General features: G+C 36.3%; 1 protein-coding gene across 2 annotated transcripts in view; it reads right to left on the bottom strand.

Moving 5' to 3' along the window:
- Galnt13 (polypeptide N-acetylgalactosaminyltransferase 13) overlaps window positions 1-24,178 on the bottom strand; it is a 571,919-nt gene that overhangs the window by 7,187 nt on the left and 540,554 nt on the right. The window contains exon 12 of one of the 2 annotated variants that reach the window (XM_021192182.2): window positions 13,568-13,702. The exons of the other annotated variant lie outside the window; for it this stretch is intronic. Within the exon in view, the coding sequence (XP_021047841.1) occupies window positions 13,568-13,702 (135 nt within the window). The remainder of the gene's footprint in view (window positions 1-13,567; window positions 13,703-24,178) is intronic. 2 annotated transcript variants of the gene reach the window in all.

The raw sequence follows: 24,178 nt of genomic DNA, 5'->3' as shown, positions 1-24,178 counted from the left end.
GCAAGACCAAGGGCCTCTCCTCCCAATGATGGCTGATTAGGCCATTTTCTGCTACATATGAAGCTAGAGACACGAGCTCAGGAGGTACTGGTTAGTTTATATTGCTGTTCCTCCCATAGGGTTACAGAACCCTTCAGCTCCTTGGGTACTTTCTCTAGCTCCCCCATTGGGGGCCATGTGTTTCATCCAATAGATGACTCTGAGCATCCACTTCTGTATTTGCCAGACACTGGCACAGCCTCACAAGAGTCAGCTATATCAGGGTCCTGTCGGCTAAATCTTGCTGGCATATGCAATTGTGTCTGCATTTGGTGGTTGATTATGGTATGGATCCCCGGATGGGGCAGTCTCTGCATGGTCGTTCCTTCCATCTCATCTCCAAACTTTGTCTCTGTAACTCCTTGCATGCATATTTTGTTCCCCATTCTAGGGAGGGACGAAGTATCCACACTTTGGTATTACTTTTTCTTGAGTTTCATGTGTTTTACAAATTGTATCTTGGGTATTCTAAGTTTCTAGGCTAATATCCACTTAGCAGTGAGTACATAGCAAGTAACTTCTTTTGTAATTGGGTTACCTCACTCAGGATGATACCCTCCAGATCCATCCATTTGCCTAAGAATTTCATAAATTCATTGTTTTTAATAGCTGAGTAGTATTCCATTGTGTAAATGCACCACGGTTTCTGTATCCACTCCTCTGTTGAGGGATATCTGGGTTCTTTCCAACTTCTGGCTATGATAAATAAGGTTGCTATGAACATAGTGGAGCATGTGTCCTTATTACCAGTTGGAACATCTTCTGGGTATATGCCCAGGAGAGGAATTGCTGCATCTTCCAGTAGTACTATGTCCAATATTCTGAGGAACCTCCAGACTGATTTCCAGAGTGGGTGTACCAGCTTGCAATCCCACCAACAATGGAGGAGTGTCCCTCTTTCTCCACATCCTTGCCAACATCTGCTGTCACCTGAATTTTTGATCTTAGCTATTCTGACTGGTTTAAGGTGAAATCTCAGGGTTATTTTGATTTGCATTTCCCTAATCATTAAGGATGTTGAACATTTTTTCAGGTGCTTCTCATCCATTTGGTATTCCTCAGTTGAGAATTCTTTGATTAGCTCTGTACCCCATTTTTAATAAGCTTACTTGATTTTCTGGAGTCCATCTTCTTGAGTTCTTTAGATATACTGGATATTAGTCCCCTATCTGATTTAGGATTGGTAAATATCCTTTTCAAATCTGTTGGTGGCCTTTTTGTCTTATTGACAGTGTCTTTTGCCTTACAGAAGCTTTGCAATTTTATGAGGTCCCATCTGTCAATTCCCAATCTTACACCACAAGCCATTGGTGTTCTGTTCAGGAATTTTTCCCCTGTGCCCATATCTTCTAGGCTTTTCCCCACTTTCTCCTCTATAAATTTTAGTGTCTCTGATTTAATGTGGAGTTCCTTGATCCTCTTAGACTTGAGCTTAGTAGGAGTAGATAAGAATGTATCAATTCGCATTCTTCTGCATAACTGCCAGATAAGCCAGCACCATTTGTTGAATACGCTGTCTTTTTTCCACTGGATGGTTTTAGCTCCTTTGTCAAAGATCAAGTGACCATAGGTGTGTGGGTTCATTTCTAGGTCTTCAATTCTATTCCATTAATTGGATTAAAGAGATTTTTTAAAAAAATATACTGAATAATTTTTTTAAATGACACAAGTTATGTCAGTTGAGACCTGTGCAATTAGTATTGTTCTGTCAAATCAGGAAGCAAATACTCCTCTTGAAAAAAAAATGTATTAGCAGCAGTCCGAAGCTATTGCTTCAAAGGTTACAAAGCACAAAATCTCTATCTAGTGAAGCACATCACAAAGCCAAACATTTCTGCTTTAAATAGTCCTGAATGTGAAGTCATTTCCCACTCTTACTTGTTATTGGTACAGGGGAAAGCCACCAAAATCATTGTGCAGACTGATACTTCATTAGAAATTCTGAATTACATTTAACAAATGCTTACAAATCTCCTTCCCCTTCTGCCCATACATTTGAACTTCCGTCAGTGAGCTCAGTCCCCTTAGTAACCAGGTAACAGGAACTGTTACCTTTGCGTTTGGGCAGCATGCCTATTCAGCACCAGTAGATTCCTCATCAGCCTGATGGAGTTATCAAAACTTTGTGCTAGATGTGACCTGTAGAAAAGCTAGCTTCCAGAAGATGTAACGAGTGCTGAGGTTGTACATCTCCTACCCAAGTACAGAGGACCTAGGTCCAGCCCATGTCTGTTCTTTGGTTTGTGGTTCAGTCTCCGGGAACTCTCAAGGATCCAGGTTAGCTGACTCTATTGGTCCTTTAATAGAGTCCCTATCCCCTCTGGGTTTCTCCATCATTCCTCTAACTCATCCACAAGACTTCCAGAGCTCCATCCAATGTTTGCCTGTAGGTCTCTGCATTGGTTTCAGTCAGCTGCTGGGTGGAATCTCTTAGAGAACAGGTACACCTGGCTCCTGTCTGCAAGCATAACAGCACATAGGCAACAGATACACAGCTTGGTCTTCATAGTGGGGGCTATCGCTGACTCTGTTGACTGCTTATGGATCCAGTTCCTCCTACTGCCTTATCTGGGATCAGTGGAAAAGGTTGTGTGTAGGCCTGCAGTAACATGAAGTTCCAGGGCAGTGTGATGTGGGGAAGTACTCCCCCTTGTTAGAGGAGAAGAGAAAGGGGTGGAGGAAGGGTTGTATAAAGTAGAAATTTCTGGTGCCTTTGAAAACTCAGTTATGTCATATAATGTTCTCCTGGGGCAGAGAGATGAACGGATGTTTTGCTGAAGCAGCCACGTGAGATAACATGTGATGTTTAAAAAGAATATAAATATGACTGCACAGATAATGTGAAGAGGCTCTGGCACTGGGTCGCTTTGCTCTGTCTCACTAGTTTTAGCTGATGATACTCTTATATTGATTCAACTTACATCACTTTGCTGATATTCCTTGTCATTACTATGGAGAGAGTGAGTTACTTTGTTCAGTTAACAAAGAACTGGTGATATTCTGGTGCCTTCTTGCTGCTTCCATAGATCCAGCCAGATTGGTGGAGGCTTGAAGTTTCTTTGGGATCGAATTGCAGTTACTTATTCATGTTGGTGTTTTGTTAGAGGACTGGACTGTTGGCAATGAAGATTTAAATAGCTCCAAAGAAATATTTCTAAACAGGTCCACAAGCCCTTCTTTCCTATTAACCTTTCTTCTGCAGATTGAGAAATCAAAGCCTACAGCTGTTTGACAGCGTACTTGGAAGAGAGCAGGGGATGATATTGGGATATAAAGTGAATAAATAAATGGGAAAATGATGCTGATTCAACTGTACTTGCTTTCCTGCTGAGAGAACCCTTGTGCCATAGCACTCAATGATAGATTCATGAGAGTAAATGATTAAGTCCCAAGCATCTTGTTGTACATTAGTACAAAGAAGATATGGAGTAATAGAAGACAAATTCAAATGTTGCATGTAAATTGCCTTGGTATAAATCCTCTATATCCAAACTGATCTGTCTTCTGCAACTTTTCCGACTCTAATGTGGATTATCCTTCACTCAAATGTACTCTAATCCAAACAATAACTGTTCTGCCCTCTGTTCTTAAATGTGCCAGATAGTTAAGTGAGAAGTTTGGAACTGCCCCTGTGTTCTCACACCCAGTGGCTGAACTATATAAAATCATTTCATTTTTGAACTTGTAAAAAAAAAATATGAAGTCCCTTAAGTCCAATAATTCAAAAATAATCTTATTTGTAGTGTTTACAAAAATCTATGAGTATTTGTTGATATGAACTGAATAACAATTCATTTCATGATTTAGAGAGAAGATAGTCCCAGTTTATACAAGTAATAAATAAAATGTACTCTTTTGATTCTTATCATGATATCACCTAAGCAATCACAAAAGAAATGTGCTTTTATCCATGAAGTTGTTGAAAATAACATAGGCTTTAGTAATGGATTTATGTAGTGACTCAGAGTAAAATAGTGGTAATTTAAAAAGTTGTGAAATGTGGGACACACACACACACACACACACACACACACACAGAGTTGAGCCATCTGCATAAAATTTAACAAAATTAAATAATTTCAAAATTCCAAAATCATCCATTTTTAACTTATGGTATATTTAGTCATGTTTTCACCTTTGATACAAAATTTGTTTTCATATGGATACGGCCGTTGTTAGGATAAAACAAAATAACACTTCATAGTTCATTTAACCTATTATACTCACAGATATACAAATGTTTATATACACATTTTTGAACAGAAACTTAAAGTACCTTTTTTGTTAATGATAGACTAGTTACTATTTAAAATATCCAATCTTCAAATTAATGAGCAGCAAAGAAGGGAAAGATGGAAAAATAACTTCTTAATTGTTCTATTAAAATTTCAGATTTTAATAACAGTTAAAATTATTAAATGAATTGAATAAGTCCAAAACACAAACCTCCACAAGTCACTAAGAAAAATAATCAGTAAGATTTCCAAAAACATTTCTAAAAACTTCTGCTCTTGTATAGTTTCTTAGTAGCCATTTTTGCAAAGTGCTATCATTACAAGTCTCCGTGGAAAGATGTTGAGAGCCATCCTTTCCTTTGCCCATTGAGAGGCAGGACTGTGTTATTATGTGAACAAGAGTGTGGGTCTGTTTGACAAAGAAAATAATGAATAATGACAAATCAAGTACCAAGGCAGTAATAAATCAATCATCCCAGACAACATAGAATTTCTCCTGCAAAAGAATGGGAGACACACGTCACAATAATTGCATCCATGAAGCTGTGAGTGGCAGTCTTTCAGATGGCTTCAATATCACAGCCTTAGTCAGTACGGAAATGGAGTTAAGAAATGGAGTTAAGATAGAAATGGTTAAGGAGGAATTTGACGTAGATCGTCAAACATTTCAGGCAATATGTTCTTTTTGACAGAGTTTTGTTCTCATCATCTTATAATGAAAGACATTTTAGTGCCAAGTGAGTTACTTTGTGAGAAGTTATTCTAAGTAGTTGATGAATGCACAGTTCATATCCTCAAATGTTTGTTTCAAAGCTGAGAAGACACCAAGAAAGAATCTTTGAGATTATTTTGTTTTATGTTTCCATGGGGGAAGGCTGGATATTCTAAGATATTCACACATGCAATGGCATGCTTAATTGCCATGACAGAGTAGATGAAATGAAACAACAGGGAAGAGAAAGATCAAATCTCCTTTGAATCATTCTAACTGCATTTTATTTCCCAGAACAAGCTCAAAAGAGAGGCATATGAGGCATATATATGTGCATATTGAAAAAAATCAACTCCAGGGCCAGCCCAGGGAAATACTAAATAATTTTGTTGATCTAAATATTTAGTAAGGCCAATGAAGAAAATATCTATTGAAGTAACCTCCAATTTGTGGGCAGCAAAATGGATGCAATCACTAGATTTACCTTCCCAAGGGCTACTCTCTAGAGATAAATGATATATAGGGACTTACAATGCTAGCAAGTGTAGCATTATAAAGCATCGTATCTTACCTATAAAATGATGCTGATGATAACAGTTTGACTAGTTGTCTTAACTAAATAGAATGTATCTACATTGTTCAAACTACACATCATCTATTGCTCAATTGATTTTTTTTACTCTTCCAAACATTTTTTAGAAAATATCTTCTTAGTACAAAGGAATTTCTTGCTAAGAATTGAAAATTTCATACATCATTAAAGAGGATTATAAAATTGTCCCAGCCCCCCCCCAAATGAAACTGATTTTGCTTGAAAGATCAGGGCCAAGAAAAAAAAACACTCTGTTACAGATACAATATACATATTTCATTTTCTCCAAAAAAGGCATATAATGACCATAAAAATGAAAAAAATATTTTAAAAGATATGTTTTCATAGCTGTAAATCAAGAGAAAATTTAAAAGTCTTAAGCTCATCTAAATATTCCTTTATTTTATCTACTTGAGAGCAAGAAAGGATATATTTATTTTCCCAAATCTTTCTGCCATAAGAGAAGTCTTATGTGCTTTGTACTTTACTAATTATTCACATGTCTATCAATGTGATTGAAGTCATCGAATTAAATATCCTCCCTTCAGTTATATTATGGGAATCCTTTCTATCATTAATTTTTTTCTATCATTAATCTTAATACAATGAAGTTTTATGTGAAATAGATTATCAAAATTAACTAAAATCTTTAATTTGATATGAATGTCACTATGATTCAGAGGCACTGCAGATGTTTTGATAAACACTTCTTAACATCTGTCATGACTATAATTTGTTTTTATTGAATCTTACATGAGTTATCAAGTGAAAGGTATAAACAACTGAATATATCTAGTAATAATAGAAGCTCTGTGTTGTGAATGCCAGAGAGATACAGGTTCAGTTTCATTGAATCTTCACCATATTATCTATTGGTTTTAACACTTTAAATTTTTTGCCTTACTGAAATAATGAAAGGGAAAAAAGAAAAAAAATACACAAAATACTTTTATGATTATTTCCCATAGTTATTTCAATAAATAATTTTCATGGGCTACCTGTATTTTTACTTTATGTAATAACATGTGTTTTTATATAAGGTACACATGTTTATGTCCTAAATATTTTTATTAATTGTTTGAGCATTGTGTGAGATTTTCAATGAATGCTTCTTTATGAGGTTGTCACTGCACATGAAGTTTTAGAGCAATGTGACATGCAGGCACCCATTCACCTTGCAGTCTTTTCTATGGGATTTCTTTTCTTTTTTATTTATTTATTTATTTATCTGTTTGTTTGTTTGTTTGTTTGTTTTTTCAAGACAGGATTTCTCTGTGTAGCCCTCGAACTCACTCTGTAGATCAGGCTGGGCTCAAACTCAGAAGTCTGACTACCTCTGCTTCCCAAGTGCTGGGTAAAGGCATGCGCCACCACCGCCCAGCTTCTATGGGAGCTCTTAATTTTTAATTTTTAAAACTTTCTCTACATTGGTATTCTACCTTCATGTATGTATGTATGTGTGAGGGTATCAGATCTCCTGGAACTGGAGCTATAGATAGTTGTGGACTGCCTTGTGCGTGCTGGAATTTGAACCTGTATACTTTGAAGTGAAGACATTGCTCTCAATATTGGACCCATCTCTCCAGCCAGGTATGGTCATGAAAAAAAAAAAAAACCCACTGATTACTAAACAGAATTATACGAGTCTGAACCTAGCATTTTCTTTTGTGTATAATATAACATCACCTAACCATGCCGTTCTAAAATGTTGGACAATTTGAATCATGGTTATTTGCAGAATGCTAATCATAATATGTAAGTATATATAAGACAAGTTCATGACATTTTTGATGGCATACTTGTATCTAACATGTCATGAACTACTTAAAAATCTACTCTCCTAATGTGTAGCTACAGCCAATGGGAATCAGGCTAAGAAAACAATTTTGGTAATGAAATACAATACAAAACAACATAACACTTGTATTAAAACTGCTATTTTAAGAACAACTTGATATTTTGATGTACACATACAGCTGGCTGCATAGCTGATGGCAGAAATGACTACAGAAATCTCACTTTACTAAAAGTTTAAGATAAAAACAATAAATTCAATCCTGGTGTGGTGGCACATGATTTTAACCCCAGCACTCAGGAGGCAGAGGCATGTGGATCTCTTAGTTTGAGGCCAGCCTGGTCTACCAAGAAACTTTCTGGACAGCCAGAGCTGTCACACAGAAAAATACTGTCTATAAAAACAAAACAAAAAAAAATAGCAATAAATTCACCTTCTTAGTCAGAAAGGTAAAGTATAAGTGACCTTAGATTATTATATTACTTTAACTTAATAAGGAGTCATAGGTTTCAATCCTCTAGACCAAATACTAAATAGCACTTGGCTAAGATGTCATCTCAAAATGTTACTTTTGAAACATTTAGTGTGCTACCTTAAGAGTAAATACTGCACAATCAGAACACTCAAGGCTAAAAATCAAGTGTAATTGTTCAAGAGCAGGATGTAAATTCAACATAATCCACTGAAATTCCATTAACTGATTCTAACAAGAAATGAAAGCTATGGGTCCCTGGGGCCATGGGAAGGTAATGCTAATCTAATGGATACCATCTCCAAAAGGGAACTTGTGATACGGTTTACTAGAAATTCTACACAAAAATGTGGGAGGGTTGTACACATAAGCCACTTACCTTAAAATTATACTCCCATTTACCTGCTTTCTGATAAGGGCAAATAAAAGACTTGGGTTAGTGCCAGAGCTGGACCAATACAGATGAGGATGTACACAGTCAATCATTGGTCTGAGAGTGAGGACCCCAATGGGGAAGTTAGGGAAAGGACTCTAGGAGATGAATGGGTTTGCAACCTCATAGGAAGAACAACAATATCAACCAACTAGAACCTTCAAAGCTCGCAGGGACTAAACCACCAACCAAAGAATGCACAGGGTGATACCCATGGCTCCAGCTGCATATGTAGCAGAGGTATGCCTTATCTGGCATCACTGAGAGGGGAGTTCCTTGGTCCTGTGGAGGTTTGATGGCCCAGGATAGGGGAACAATAGGCCGCTGAGTGTGGGTGGGTGGGTGGGTGGGGGAGCACCCTCATAGAGACAGGAGGAGAGAGTAGGGGATAGGAGGCTTGTGAAATGGAAACTGGGAAGGGAGATAATATTTGAAATGTAAATAAATAAATGAAATAACCAATAAAAATGAGAATGATTTAATACAAGCCTATGTGGTTTCGGTAATTTTAAGAGATGTCAACCTATGGATTCATTTCTTATGGACCAGATGTATAACAAGTGGTTCCTCGGTTGACTTGGTCAGTCCATAAGTGGTTCCTCGGTTGACTTGGTCAGTCCATGTGAAAGGGAGCACTTATTTTTAACATCATATTTCGCTCCCTTTTTATTTTTATGGAATAGTGTTTGTTAAGCAGAAGTGCTCTGATCTAAAGTTAGATTGCTTCACTGTATGTAGCTGCCTGGATGTTCTAAAAATGTGGTTAAGCACACATATTGCAGGAAAATGTAAATTTGGAATATATTTGAGCACATTTGTGATGTTCAAACAATATACAAACAAATCAAAAAATAAATAAAATGGATGAACAGGCACTTTAATAAAAAAAAACTTAACTGCCTAGTGATATGAAATTTACTGTTTTCTTTATTTAAACTTGCTAAAAACAGATAGCCCATGGCACTAAAATATCTAGATATTCTCACTGATATTTTACACCAAGTGTATCTTGTGGTGCTTGTAAGAATACATATATATATGTACACACACACATATATATATGTGTATATATATATATATATATATATATATATATATATATATATATATAGTCAAGAGTTTGGAATTTGTAGGGAGGGGACATGGAAGTTGAAGAAGAGAGAGCTGTAATCATATTTTAATTAAAATATATTTTAAATATCTACTTAGGCGAGTCAAAAAGTCCTTATTGGAAATCTTTTAGGCAGAAACAGACATTTTAAATCAATACATACTCAGCTTTATTCAATTAAAAGAAAAATTATTATTAATTACATTATGAGGCATTTAACTAAAGTTTCCTAGCCAGTATTATGATAAAGTAAGGGTATGGCTATGAGCCTTTTAAAACAGATTATATTTCTTGCAGACAGAATTTCTTATCATTAAGGAAAAGAGACATTTGTATATGAATAAAAATTGATACTGCAAATCATTTGATAGTTTCTAATGTGGTCCCACTGTCTGTCCAGCTTATAGAATTCTCATCACTGAAATCATCTAATTATTTGTAGTATTTCAGTTACCTCAGGAGGCAAATTATTATTGAGGAAAACTTCTGGATTTAGTGCCAGGCACCTTGATGCACACACTAACAAGGCTTCATTAAAGATACAGAGACTGACAATAGCTGTATAAGATTGTGGCAAGAATGGCCTAAGGAAACAGGGAAATCAAAGCATTCGGTTATCTTTGTTTCCCCTTTTCTCTTTGTTCTCCTAAGCAGATGACAAACCCAACCAGCCAGAGAGGCTCCATGCTTAGAGGTACCTGCTGCTCTGTGTGTTCCAACAGTTCCGTCCTATTTATGACACTTCCTTTTCTAATACTGAAAGAAAGTATCGGAGAAGGTGGTGGAATATTTCAACAGTTCACGCTGTGAAACTCACAATTGGACTAGTAACTAGCTTTCTTTGAAAACTTTATTAGGACCTAAATCCTAGCTCTGCTCCTTGCAGGGTAATCTTTGTGCTTTTAGCTTTGTCCTGACAAAGCTCAAAGGAATGGAGTTTAAGGTTCGTTTCAGCTCTGTAATTTTGTGAACTCTACCAGTTTTTTATTCTGACTGGAAACTGCACCACCTCGGAGGTTTCTCAAAGAAGAGCAATTTTACCCTTGCTAGCAAATGACAAAGAAGTGAATTAAAGAGGAAGCAAGCAGGTCTTTCTATGCTCCACTATTAGAATGAGAGAACAGAGCCTCTGAGTCAGGACTTCTCCTTCAGACTCAGCTTCTCTCATCTGTTTGTTTCTTTTCCTTCCCTTGGGTCCCTGAAAGGTAGATTTCGTCCTTTCCTAAATTCACATCGGTTTCCAAGAGTCTTAAAAAGAAAAGGATATCTGGAGAGAAGTCTCAGCAGTTAAGAAAACTGACTGCTCTGGAAGACAGTCCAGACATTGTGTATAAATCCTAGCTCACAACTGCCTGAAAGGAGTCCCAGGAGATCCATCGCCCTCTTCTGGCCTCAATGTGCACTGCATGCACAGACTGCAGTCAGACACACACTCATACACACAAAGTCAAAGTAAGCAATCTGCTCTCTGCCCCCAAAGGTTTTTGAAATTTATTTATTTATCTCTGTCGAGAGAACAGATCAAACTCTAATGTGTATACCAATAACCTGGATATTAAAAAAAATCCAGAAACTTGGATTTAATGTGTGAAAACATCGTGTTTTAGATTCTAGATTTCTAACAAGTCCCAAAAGATATAGATAGCTCTAGGATCACTGCTTCCAGCAGTTATGAGAGTATGCTGTGCAAGCAAAGGATTTTAAATGTAAGACTTAGAAGAAAAGGGAGTAATGAAAGTCCTCCACTTTCATATCTCACGATACCCTTTATAGTTACCTCAAAACATAATCAAATTTCAAAATTAACTTTTAAAGGGCAATATATTATTTTTACCATTCTCACATGATTTCCCTGCATTAGCATACCTATTTTTATTACTTTTATTCACTATCGTGTGAAGAGGATGAGGAGGGAGGGAGAAAGAAGGGAGGGAGGGAGGAAGAGAGAAAAAGACACACACACAGAGAGAGAGAGAGAGAGGAGAGAGAGAGAGAGAGAGAGAGAGAGAGAGAGANGAGAGAGAGAGAGAGAGAGAGAGAGAGAGAGAGAGAGAGAGAGAGAGAGTTCTTAACTCTCTCAGACACATGTATGTGTCCATGAAAACTATGTGGGGTCATGTGCACCATAACAGATGTGTAGCAGTCTGAGGAACGTTTTGTGGAGTTGGTTGTCTCCTAACAACTTTATGGGTTCTAGCATTTGAAATCCAGAGGCCAGACTTGTACATTAAACATTTTTACCTGCTGAAACATCTCTCTAGTATGACACATGTTGTCTTTTTTTTTTTTTTTTTGCTTGTTTGGTTTATTTTGTGTGTGTGTGTTTTTAAACAGACAGTGGTGTCATGTTGTAAGTGGAGTTTCTAATGCCTAAACACAAGATTAAATGAAGGGATGACACCTGGTTTTGATATGAGATTATATGTTTTCAATAAGATTCTTAAACAGAATGGCATGTTGTCAGCATTTTAGGAGGACCTCAAAGGCATAACATGTCTCAAAGTTTATAGTTCTATGAAATATCACAGAAGAAATATAATACATGGTAAGAAGTATGCAAACATTTGCTTGGTTGTAAAATTATTCATTTTTTGTTTTTCTTTAATGATTACTTAGTATTCAATATAAATGTAACTGAAAGAAAAAATAAGAAATAAATATAATCAACAATGTTATCAGAACAAAGAAAATTCAATTATGAAATTAAAAGCTACTGTTTATCAAGCCTCAGAAAACTTTAAAGACTGAAGTGTTATACTGAAAACAACCTTATAAAATACATAATCCTTCTTCTTTCTTAATATGCATGTATCTCCTTGCTTTTAAGAAAAATGTAATAAATTTGTATGGATTGGAAATAAATTAAGTGACAACAATACAACTATTCATTTTAAAAAGATACTTTTCACAGGACTCATGTTTTTCTGTTCTTTCCCTCGTAGAAGAGGAAAATTTGATTTGATGTCCAGATTCCATGCTTGTATTTAATAGGGAGACAGTCTTCAGGAGACTTAATACAAAGGGTGGTAATAACAGACCATAGTTCAGGAAAACAAAATGGAGGCCAGATAAGGAAATATTTCAGCAGAGATACAATGTTAACACAACATGGGGGGATTCAAGATGCTTGCCTTCATGTCACAGAAAAATATCTGGTGTCCTCAGAGCCTGGCAGAGTACAAAATTTAGTCCTCAAGTTAACCCAACACATACATTTAATTCTGTAAGAATTGATGTTTTTTTTCATCCAATATGAGTCCACAAAATATTGGAGATTAAATTGTACACAAACTGTGTTTTTATAAGATCTTGTTATAGCAACAGTATCAGAGAAATAGAGACCTAATATTTCTTTAAACTAATGTTGAGCTTTTGTTAGTAGCTGCATTGTAAAGTGTTATATTTTTTATCTCACAAGGATAAAGTACAGCTTTTCTTGTGATTGTATCAGTTGCCATTTAATGGTGTCTAAGGATGACCAATTCATCTTGCTTAAGTGAGAGAATGGAAAGAAATTAAGGCATTTCTGAGGCTTGCCCTTCAGTAGAGAACATATTTCTTTTTTATCAGCTCCATCTGATGGCTAAACTAATATTTGCACATAGTCTAACTAAATTCTCAGTGCTATGTTCTATTGTTTTGTTACCTTGCTCTCCATCATAAGGGTATGAGATGCTGAGAAGGGATTGTTCATATATATATATATGAACAATTAGTTCATATTAGTGAATTCAACTCTACCAATCATTCACTATATTAAATAGAAATAGATCCCTTCTAATATCTCATATTTTTTCTGAAAATATCCTCTTGTTAATCTTGTCAGGTCTTTTAAATGTTAGATTCAGAATCATAAATACCAGATATCATAATTGCAAGATTTAAAAATACAAACATATTTCAATATTTTACTCTATGTAGATATTTACACATACATATCATAGAAGTATAATTTGCTGAATTTACATTGGAAATATACAGGATGATCAAAAATTAACCATATAAAATGATTTACATAACAATAGACTAGTTTGAAAAAATCTAACATTTTATATGATATACCAGCCTAATGTCTACATATAGTTACACAAAAATACACTTAATCTTTGGCTTTATTTTCAGAGGAAATAACTGAGCTTAAGTATTCAGGGAGAAATAAGTCATAGAAAATATCATACCTCAGCGTCATACTCCCACAACTGATTTCCTCTCATGTGGTGGCATTTTAGCATGATTACAGGGCCACTGAGTCTGGATACATCCAGGCACAAGTCATCAGTTCGGATTTCTTTGTCAGCAGTATAAGAAAACACCTGAGAAATAGAAAACTGAGCTAATAAAATAGCGTCTGGTTGACAAAACACACTCTTTAGCAGTGGTGTCTCTGCACACCTCCATATCCTATCCACGTGGTTCAAATCCTCTCTAATGATCTTGCAAAACCGCATCATCTTGCTGTCATTTTGTTTGTTTGTTTGTTTGTTTTTGTTTTTCGAGATAGGGTTTCTCTGTGTAGCCCTGGTTGTCCTGGAACTCACTTTGTAGACCAGGCTGGCCTCGAACTCAGAAATCTGCCTGCCTCTGCTTCCCAAGTGCTGGGATTAAAGGCGTGCGCCACCACCCCCGGCTGTCATTTTTGTTTAACAACCAAATACAAGAAGATCATTTCCCGGAGAAGACTGTAGTGAAGCTTTAATTTAACAGACAACATCAGTAAATGCTCATGTACTGGCCTTGCTTTTCTGTGGACACATGGTTTATGAGGTACGCGTATGTTCATATTGAAGTCTGCAGACAGAAGAGCGCCTCTGAGAACTGTCCTCTCCCCTTAGCACCAATTCTCTACATCTAAATGACCATTTACTTAGAAGTTTAAGAACGTCTTGTGAATTTTACTTATGTTTTCAGCAGATTTATAACTGTAGGATAATTGTCCTTTCAAGGTCTCAAAAACCGTACCCTTACATCGACTATAATTCTCCTTCGTCTATGATTTGGGCTAATCTAGATAAAACAATTCTTTTTTTTTTTTTTTTTTNTTGTGAATTTTACTTATGTTTTCAGCAGATTTATAACTGTAGGATAATTGTCCTTTCAAGGTCTCAAAAACCGTACCCTTACATCGACTATAATTTTCCTTCGTCTTTGAAGTGGGCTAATCTAGATAAAACAATTCTTTTTTTTTTTTTTTTTTTTTTTTTGTTTCGTTTATTTTTCGAGACAGGGTTTCTCTGTGTAGCCATGGCTGTCCTGGAACTCACATTGTAGAACAGGCTGGCCTCAAACTCAGAAATCAGCCTGCCTCTGCCTCCCGAGTGCTGGGCTTAAAGCTGTGCGTCACCACACCCGGCAACAATTCTTTTTAAAATAAACAGGAAATGCCAATGCAGATTATTGGTTCACTGGAAATTATGAATTTTATAATTTTGTGTTGGTGTCAATAAACATTATTTAAAACATTAATGTTTCATGAGGTTTATTATGGGAATAACTGTAAAGTTAGATTTTTTTCTTTTGTCTATGATCAGTACAATCCACTATTTTGTGGATTTTTTTTTTTAATTTAGATGTCAGGTGGAGTATAATTACAAAGGTCGATTTAGAGGTTTTGGTTTTTAAAGAATTCTGAGGCAATGAATTTTGTAAGTACCAAAACACTTTGGAGCCCTAAACTAGAGCCTGAACAGTTAGTCTTAAAATTACTGTAGAGTTAGAGGATGTAGTTAATGGTAGAGCATTTGACTAACATATGTGGGGTCTAAACTCAAGCTATAGTACCCATAAAAAAAATCACACATTAGTTACATTTATAATAAATTGGCATTATTTTAAATTGGGGGAGATGAGAGGCTTGGGAGAGCTTGAACAAAATGAAGGACGTATGGAAATCCCAACACCCATTAACTTGTAGGTTAATTTTTACAATTAGAATAAAACAAATTGAATCGTATCGGTGGATAATGCTTCTGCCTGAAACCATGTGATACTTTAAAAGGCCAATGTGAGGCATGGGCTACCTTCCCATGAGTTGCCCGTCGGAGAACCCTCAGCGGCCTCCGCCACAATGCAGGGCACTGCTGTTGCATCTTTGTTACCCATCAGAATCTGATGATAATATTCCTTTGCTGAAGATAATCCATAGTTTGCAAAACAGAGAAATTAAGCTAGAAGACACCTAAATGTGTCCTTCCTGTTGGTTAGCTTTCATAGTTCTGGACGGTACCATGCAGGAGGCTGATAGAGATTTCAATGAGTAGACTTGCTCTGCAGAGGACCTTGAAGTCTACACTATTGACCTAGCAGGCAGGGATGTGCACGTTTGTGCATTAGTCTCATGATTGTTATGGGATAACCAATAACTTTGTTTTGGGATTTGGGATAATTTTACAGATGAAGTCAAATCTGGTCCATAACTCTCAGAAGGTCACTGTCCCTAAAGAGGAAACCAGTAATGTTGTACATATTTATGTTTATGCCTATAGGTTTTGTTTGTGCTCTTAGCCAGAGAAGCTTCTTGCACAGCAGTCATCAGTTAATAAAGAATCTCATAATTAGTGAATAATCAGGGCATAGGTGACCATTATTGACTTAGAAAAATACAACTGTCGTCTGTTCCCTACTCCAAAAGACTTAAGGAACATCATGGAAGAGGAGACAGAGAGAGTGTAAGACCCAGGGTAGGAGTAGATGAAGTAAGCCCTATACTAGTAATGTGTAATGGTTATTGCATCCATAAACTCAAGGCAGATATGGTTACCTACACAAATCATGCACAAAGTAACATCCATCAATTTTCCAGAATGATTGTTGTGAGGACAAATTAGACCCCATAATTATTTGTAGCTAATGTCCATTGAAGAAGGGTTAACTTTCTTCAGTGGTATAGTCACTGACAAATTGGCCTTGATGTAACAATAACCTCACAGTCATGAATATACAAACAATTCTTATGTAATCTCAGTGATTGTTATAATTAAAAGAAAACCTGAAAGGTGGGGATGTGTTGGATTAAATAATCGTTCTAGAAAAATATGAGGTAGATAACAACCTAGGAGAGATGAATAAGGAGAGAACATGATCAAAATAGTTTATATAAATACGTAAAATGACAAATTCATTTAAAATCATTTAAACTATTTAAAAGTAAAACCAGTTGCCTGTATTCTAACAGAAAAAATTGCCTAGGGTGTGAGAAAATTTTCAAGGGCTATCTATGATGGATCTAAAACCTTCTTACATCTACCAATGGAAACAAAAATTTTCATGAATCTAATAAATTCTACATAAAATATAAATATATGAAAAGTATGTGATGTTAAATTAATTTTACATATTTTAAATTGTACATTTCTATTTTTTTTAACTTTTTCATGTTCATCATGTTTATGAAAACGTCACAAGTAGCCAGAGAAACAGGAAAATAAAAATAACACAGAAAAATATATTATATTCAGAAAATAGGAACTGCAAAAATTTGTGAATCTACAGAAAGTAAAGTGTTAGAGAAATTTATTTTACTCATTACCACACTAGGTCTGTATTACAGAATATTCTGTAAAGCAGATATTTCTTTGCTGCATTGCTATTGTAAAGTAGTTTCTAGAACATGTAAACTCAGGGGAGAAGGAGATAGAGTGATCAGTAGGACACAGGAGCTAGGTAGTCAGACAAGAGGAAATGTGAGTTCTTTAGCTAGGGATGAACAATGGGAGTGATACAAGAGGGAGAGGAGAGAAAATTAACTAGCACTAAGAATGTTTGAAAAAATGTAAGGAAGAATGCTATATAATACACAGAGAGAGAGACAGAGACAGAGACAGAGACCCAGAGAGTTATATCACAATGGCTCCCTTCAAGACCCATAGACTATCTAACAGAAAGCTCAGATTCAGGCATGGGAAACCTTCTTCTGTGTTTGTTGTTCAGAATTGTCCGAAAGACTCCTAAAATAATATGAGCCACTACTGTTATCTATGTTTGCTTCCCAGAAGTTGAAGTAAAAGCATAGTTCTAGTCAGGGTTCTCTAGAGCAATGGTTCTCAATCCTAATTCTATGACACTTTTAATACAGCTTCTCATGTTGTAGTGATATTAAAGACATGCCAATGAAAAACAATAAAATTATTTTTGTTGCTATTTCTTAACTGTAATTATTGCTACTTTTATGAATCATAATGTAAGTTACTGTGTTTTCTGATGGCCGTAGGTGTCCTGCAAAAAGATCACTCAACCACCAAAGGGGTCACAATGCATAGGTTAAGAATGAGTGTTCTAGAAGGCCAGAACTAATAAAATGAATTTGTTTATGTTATTTATGTTACTTATGTTATTTATGTATTATTTAATCTTTATTTACAGTTAAAACTTTATCCCCCTTCTAGTCCACTCTCCAACTGTTCCACATTCCAAACCACCTTCCCCTGTCTTCATTAAGATGCTCCCCATCCCCCATCTCACCAGACCTCTCCACTCCATGGAGACCCAAGTCTCTCAAAGGTTAGGCATATTTTCTCTAACTGAATCCAGACTTGGCAGTCCTCTGCTATATATGTGTTGGGGTCTCATATCATCTGGCCTATACTGCTTGGTTGGTGGCCCAATGTCTGAGAGATCTCAGGGGTCCAGGTTTGTTGAGACTGCTGATCCCCCTACAGGGGTGCCTTCCTCCTTAGCGTCTTCCAGCTTTTGCCTAATTCAACCACAGGGTTCACTGGCTTCTGTCCTTTGGTTCAGTGTAAATATCTACATCTGACTCTTTTAGCTGCGTATTGAGTTAGTCATGTTAGGCCCCAGTTTGTAAGGACACCTTAGTGTCAGTAATAGTGTCAGGCCTTAGAGCCTCTCCCTGAACTGGATCCCAATTTGGGCCTGTCACTGGACCTTTTTTCCCCCAGGCTCTTCTCCACTATTGTTCCTTCTGATAGACTTTCCCAACTGCTTCATATTCTACACTCAAAGCATGCTTGACTTTTGACACAAACTTGAATCTCCTGCTGCTATATATCCTACAAAGCAACTGTCTCCTAGGACTATTGACCTTTGGGTGTTTCAAGATTCCACAGTTGATTTCAGTTGCTATTTAGAGTTTTAAGTTCTGGACCTTCATTACTCATTTTGGTCCCTCATTTTGGTCCCTCATTACTGTAGCTGAAACCTCTATATATTGAGCCACATTACAAGATAGACTATCTCCAACCTACACAACAACAGATCGCTTTAACTTTTCCTATCACAGATGTTGGTGAGATATATTTCCTTCATTAGTGAAATCTTATACATTCTTACACACACACACACACACACACACACACACACACACACACACACACACACACACACACACACACACACACGACAACTTCCTCTTTTTCTATTTCTAATTGCCAATCTGTTGCAGGATTTTCTCTGTCCAATAATGTAAGGGCAGCAGGAGTCCTGTGATTGGACAGGGAAAGGAAGGTGGAGCTAAGAGTTACAGAGACAAAGAGCATCTTGGGAGAATGAAGGAGGCCAAGATGGAGGCAGACATGACCCACTGTGGCTTTAGCCAGCTACAGGTAGTTGTGATATTATAAAGGTTAGAATATTGGGATAATTTATCTAATATAGGTGGGAAGCTTGTACCATTATTAATTGGCTTGATATTATTGTGTAGGTATATTATGTATTCAGAATTTATTGATATATAAATCTAACTAGTTAACTATAAGCTTTAAGACTTCTGATTTTACAGGGTTATTGGGTATCGTGATATCTAACCACTAGTTTGGTGGTTCTGTTTGGTTACTGGAATGTGGGACTGCTGACTACAGGAGGTTGTGGCTGAGAAGTAAGTAGTGGCTCCAGGGACAAGTTAGCCAGAACTGGGAACTCAGCATTCAGAGTCAGCGAGGGCAAGCAAGAGAGAGTTTCAGGTGGCAGGAGCATGGAAAGCCTGCCGGTTTTTTGTGGGGTTGTTGTTGTTGTTGTTGTTGTTTTGTTTTGTTTTGTTTTTTTAATATTTCTTGCTACACCAATCAAAAGTTTTTACTAGTAATATCAGTACTTATTAGAACTAGAGCTAAATTATAGAAACGGCTGATTTAGCATGTTTTCTGTTTTTCATTGCCTAAATAGATTTTAATAAAGATTTAGCTAAAGTTCATTCATTTTAATTAAGCTAAGATGACAAGGATCCAATTATCTATGTGTTCTTTTTCTTCCATCAGTCAGGAGCAAATAAGAGCTAAACAGTAATCGAATCTCTATGTATAAGGAACTCCATATTCCATTCTCCATATTCTCTACATGAGTACATTTCCAGTTTCTTTAATTTTATAATCAGCTTTACATTTTATTAGTGTATATTAATTTATGGAAAGGAAAAATATAAAAATCTTCATATGTGAGTATAATCTGCTCAATACACACATGTATTTAAAATTCACCTTACAACATCTCTTAATCCTAGCATACATGTAGGAAGAACGTATTCTGGTCTACTCTCAAGGGAAAACCATACTATGAATAGTAAAATAATAGTAATAATAAAAATAGTTTATTGATTATGGTTTGATAACCTAAAGTTTAGAATGTGTTGTTTAGTAATTTAAGACAAAACTCTGAATGTGATGTAGTATCAAATTTTATCCTCATTTTAAAATTTAATTTGCTTTAGGTTTCACAGCTGAAGTTTCAATTACCCTGAAAACCTCTGAAAACCATTGTTTCTGCCTACTCTCAATTCTCATGGAGGACAGTCAATATTCTTACTCAGACTTTCTGATTGGAACTCCTTTCTCTTTTCCAGTCTGACAGAATCAAAGTTCAGGTATCATTTGTGGCTTTTTAGAGCTCCCCATCCTGAATCTTCTCTTCCCGTAGTAACAAGGGAGGCAATGAATATTTTAAGGCCCAAGAAGCTCTGAGAAATGATGACCACAGGCAGAACAGTTCAGACCCTTCATTTCAGTTGGTACAGATCGACATCATCAGATGTGAGTCAGGTCATGGACCGCTACAGTTGTCAAGTTTCAGAAGCACCCAGCAACTCTCTGAGTGTTAGCCTATGTAATCTCCATTGCCTTGTTTATGGAGAGTACAGCCAAGTCTTTCATGATGGTGTAGTCTCTTAGTGCTGCATGGTGTCGACACCTACAAATCTTCGCAATCACCGGTTCCTTCTCTATGGGGAAAGCAACTGCCACCTTTAGAGAAAATCATAACGTTTCCTCCACATTCTTGTGTCTCAAGATAGGTACCGAACTGACCCTCTAAAATAACATGTGGCCTTAATATCATGTTCTTTAGATGTACTCTCTTTTAGACATGTGATTAAACTTGTAATTGATGGTTAAGATAAGGTCGTATCAGTGTTGGGGGGGGGTGCTTAATCCAAAATGACTGGTGTCTTTAGAAGATAATGACATGCAGACAAAAGGAGCCTTGGGAGGCTGATGCACAGCCTGGAGTGACTGCTTTCGTAAATGTTTCCCTGTGGTCATAAGTGGATGCCATGCCATACTTTGTTTCTGCAGCCATGGCAACTAGAACAGAACAATACGGTAATAAGCAGGTATATGCCATTAGCAATGCAGCTATTACTCATTCTACAAATGGTTTAAAGATTCTTTTCTAGGATTCCATCTGTTACATCCTCTCCCAGCTGTCTGTAATCTCAGAGATGCTGGAGTATATAATAACTGAAGGGTTGATTGAAAGTGGTACTCCATGATGAGTCCTCTAGTAAAATACCACCCACGATGAAGTGGGTCTCTCTGGTAATACAGCTGTTTGGAGATCGCCCTTGATCTTATCATTACCCCCGTGTTCTATTAGAAAATCCTACAAAACTAGTTGGTGCTAACAAGTTGGATTTTTTTTTCAGTCATACTGTGGTTTGCAATTAGTGCGCTCTGGGGTGATTGGGCATGTGTTTGCATCACCCAAAAGAGTTAACAGAATGAAATATTTGCAAACCACAGAACACCAAGGACTGAAGCTAATGCAGGTGGATAAGAGTAGGCATGATTCTCCTCTAGGTTTCTGAGGCATGAAGAATTTCTGATGTTTTGACTTTAGCCTTCAGCCTTCAAAATGACAATATTGGGTGTTTTAAGACAGAGTGTGTTGTGCCAATATGTTACAGTAGCTAAGAACACTAGCAGATCTTATGCTCCTGATGTGAACCAAAGAATCTTAAAGGCATAGAATCAATTTCCCAAACTGTGCTTCAATATTATCTATAAGAATGTGAGTTTATCCATGTACTTGCCCATATACCTATCCCCCCACTCTTTCTTTCTCTCTCCATCCATCCATCCATCCATCCATCCATCCTTTTTCATGGTACTAGAAATTCAACCCAAGTCCTTTTCCATACTCCAGTGGTTCTCAAATGGTGGGTCATGACAACCTAGGTCAATCTTTCTCTCCAAAATTATTTATATTACTTTCATAATTACAGTGATAAAATCAACAAAAAATATGGTTGGGCATCGCTACAACATGAGGAACTGTATTAAAGGGTCACAGCATTAGAAAGGTTGAGAACTACGATACGAGGCAAATACTGTATGACTGAGCCAATCCCTCTTATAAAGCCTAAGATTTAGTTGTTAAGTGAGGTGAATCTTAGTGTCTGTACTAAAAATAGACATATTTTAACTAGCAATAACTATATTTTATCAAATTACAATGTCTTTAATCTTCCTCGTCATTTTCTGCTTCGATTCATCTGCCAAAGGTGGTTTGTTTTTTACTATGACTAGGTACATTACCTGACATTAAGATATTTTGTTGATGTTGGAAGAACTCCTGTTCTTGAAGTAATTTCCTTAAACAAATAAAATACACACAGTATGGCAGTTTATTTCAACCTCAATTTCCTTCAATGTAGGGATAATTATTTCAGAAGAGGTAATCATTTTTTCTTATTTCATACAAATATTTCATTTGTTCTCATTTTAGAGAGTTATAAGAATAATCTGGCACTTCATTATCTTTTTAAAATTATTTTATTAGATATTTTCATCATTTACATTTCAAATGTTATCCCGACCATTCCCTATACCCCCCCACCCTGATCCCCTGCCCATTCACTTCCACTTCTTGGCCCTGGCCTTCCCCTGTATGGGGCATATAAAGTTTGCAGGTACTTCATTATCTTAATGCTTTTATTTAAGAGCATGAAAAACTAAGTCCATATTTTTGAAATAACTTCTTTAAAATTCTGGAGATATATATATCAATTCTTGAGATATATATATATTCAATTAAGCACACACATATAATATACATATATGTGTGTGTTTAACTCTCTAGATAAAAATACTATTATACAAATTTTACAAACTCATATACAACATGTAAATATATATAAACACTTATATGTGTGTGTAGTCTTTTTTCCTTTTCTCTCAAATCTTTAGCCTAAGCAGCGGAAGGGAGGCTTGGTTCTAACAGCACAAGCTGCAAAGACTAGAGATTTGTTATCTCCTGCATTATGTCTTCAGCAAACTGCTCAGGAGCTGGGCGCCATCTGCTGGCTTTGTATTGTCACAAAGGTTTTTTGTTTTTGTTTTTTTTTAAATTATTATTTTTAGAGGAATATCAGATATGGTACATAGGAATTAGCTTTACTACACAAGTTGTGATTTCCTTTTACAGAAAAATAAGAAAGTAAATATTGTTTACCAATAAAATTTAGGCTTTTAGCAAGATAAAATTTATTTCTTAAAACATTTTATTTGTCTATGTCTCTCTCTGCCATTCTCTGTAATTTTGATGCCTTTCTCTATATTTTTGATTATTTTGAAATAAGTAAAATGGTTTGGAGCTCCTCAGTGAAGCTGTTCAGTAGAGATTTCCTCAGGTGATAATTTTTCCTAATCTCTAATTAATTCAAGTTTCATGTATAGACGGTTAGACAAGTTGTTTGTGTAGAGGAGAATATAACATATTTGGCTTTCAATTGTGATTGATCCTCAAGGGGGTCTTACATACTTAGATAATAATTACAACTTTAATATTCTAAAATTCTATCACTAAAAACAGGTTTGGGGATGGCTCTGTCTGGAAGGTACTTGGTGTATGGGCATGAAAAGTGAGGTTGAGTCCCAATATGTGCCTACAAAGCCAAGAGTGGCGGTGTACAATTGTAATGCCATTGCAGAAGAGGAGGAGATAGACAAATCACAGGGCTGACGAACCAATTAGGCTTCCTTAATTGGAAAAGCCCAGATCCCTGGGAAGAGACCCTATTTCAAAAATCAAGGTGGATGACTTTCCAAAGGAAATACTTTTGTCCATGACTGATGCCTAGCATCCAGAAGGGTGAGTGTGTATGCCCACATACATGCACATAGACATATACCCCCACCTGCATATACATGTGTGTTTGTGTACATACAAAAGCAGGATGTGGGCGTGTGCATTGATGCAATGACCTCATCTTCTCTTCAACATCACTTGTGAAATTATAACTATTGCTCCTCCTAGAGAACTTTATACAATACACCGTTTCTTTTTGTATGCCCAGCAAATTGTCTTATTTGTTCTACCTGATATGCTATGTGCAGGATCATTCCCATTCATTTTGTGAAGGAAAAGGGACACCAACACTCTTTTCTCATTGGGTCTTTGAGAACATGCTTTACTAGACAGCTTATTTTCAGCCTACCACACGCTGATATCATTTATGTACCCTCTGTTCCTGGCAAAGAGGGAAATCGAGGTCTTTGGGAAACTAAATGCTCATGGAGCTTTGAGATACATTACTTTCCAGAGCTATAGATACAGTGAATGAAAAG

Source organism: Mus pahari, chromosome 3 (genome assembly GCF_900095145.1).
Source record: "Mus pahari chromosome 3, PAHARI_EIJ_v1.1, whole genome shotgun sequence".
NCBI lineage: Eukaryota > Metazoa > Chordata > Mammalia > Rodentia > Muridae > Mus > Mus pahari.
This window is presented reverse-complemented; position numbering and strand designations above follow the sequence as displayed.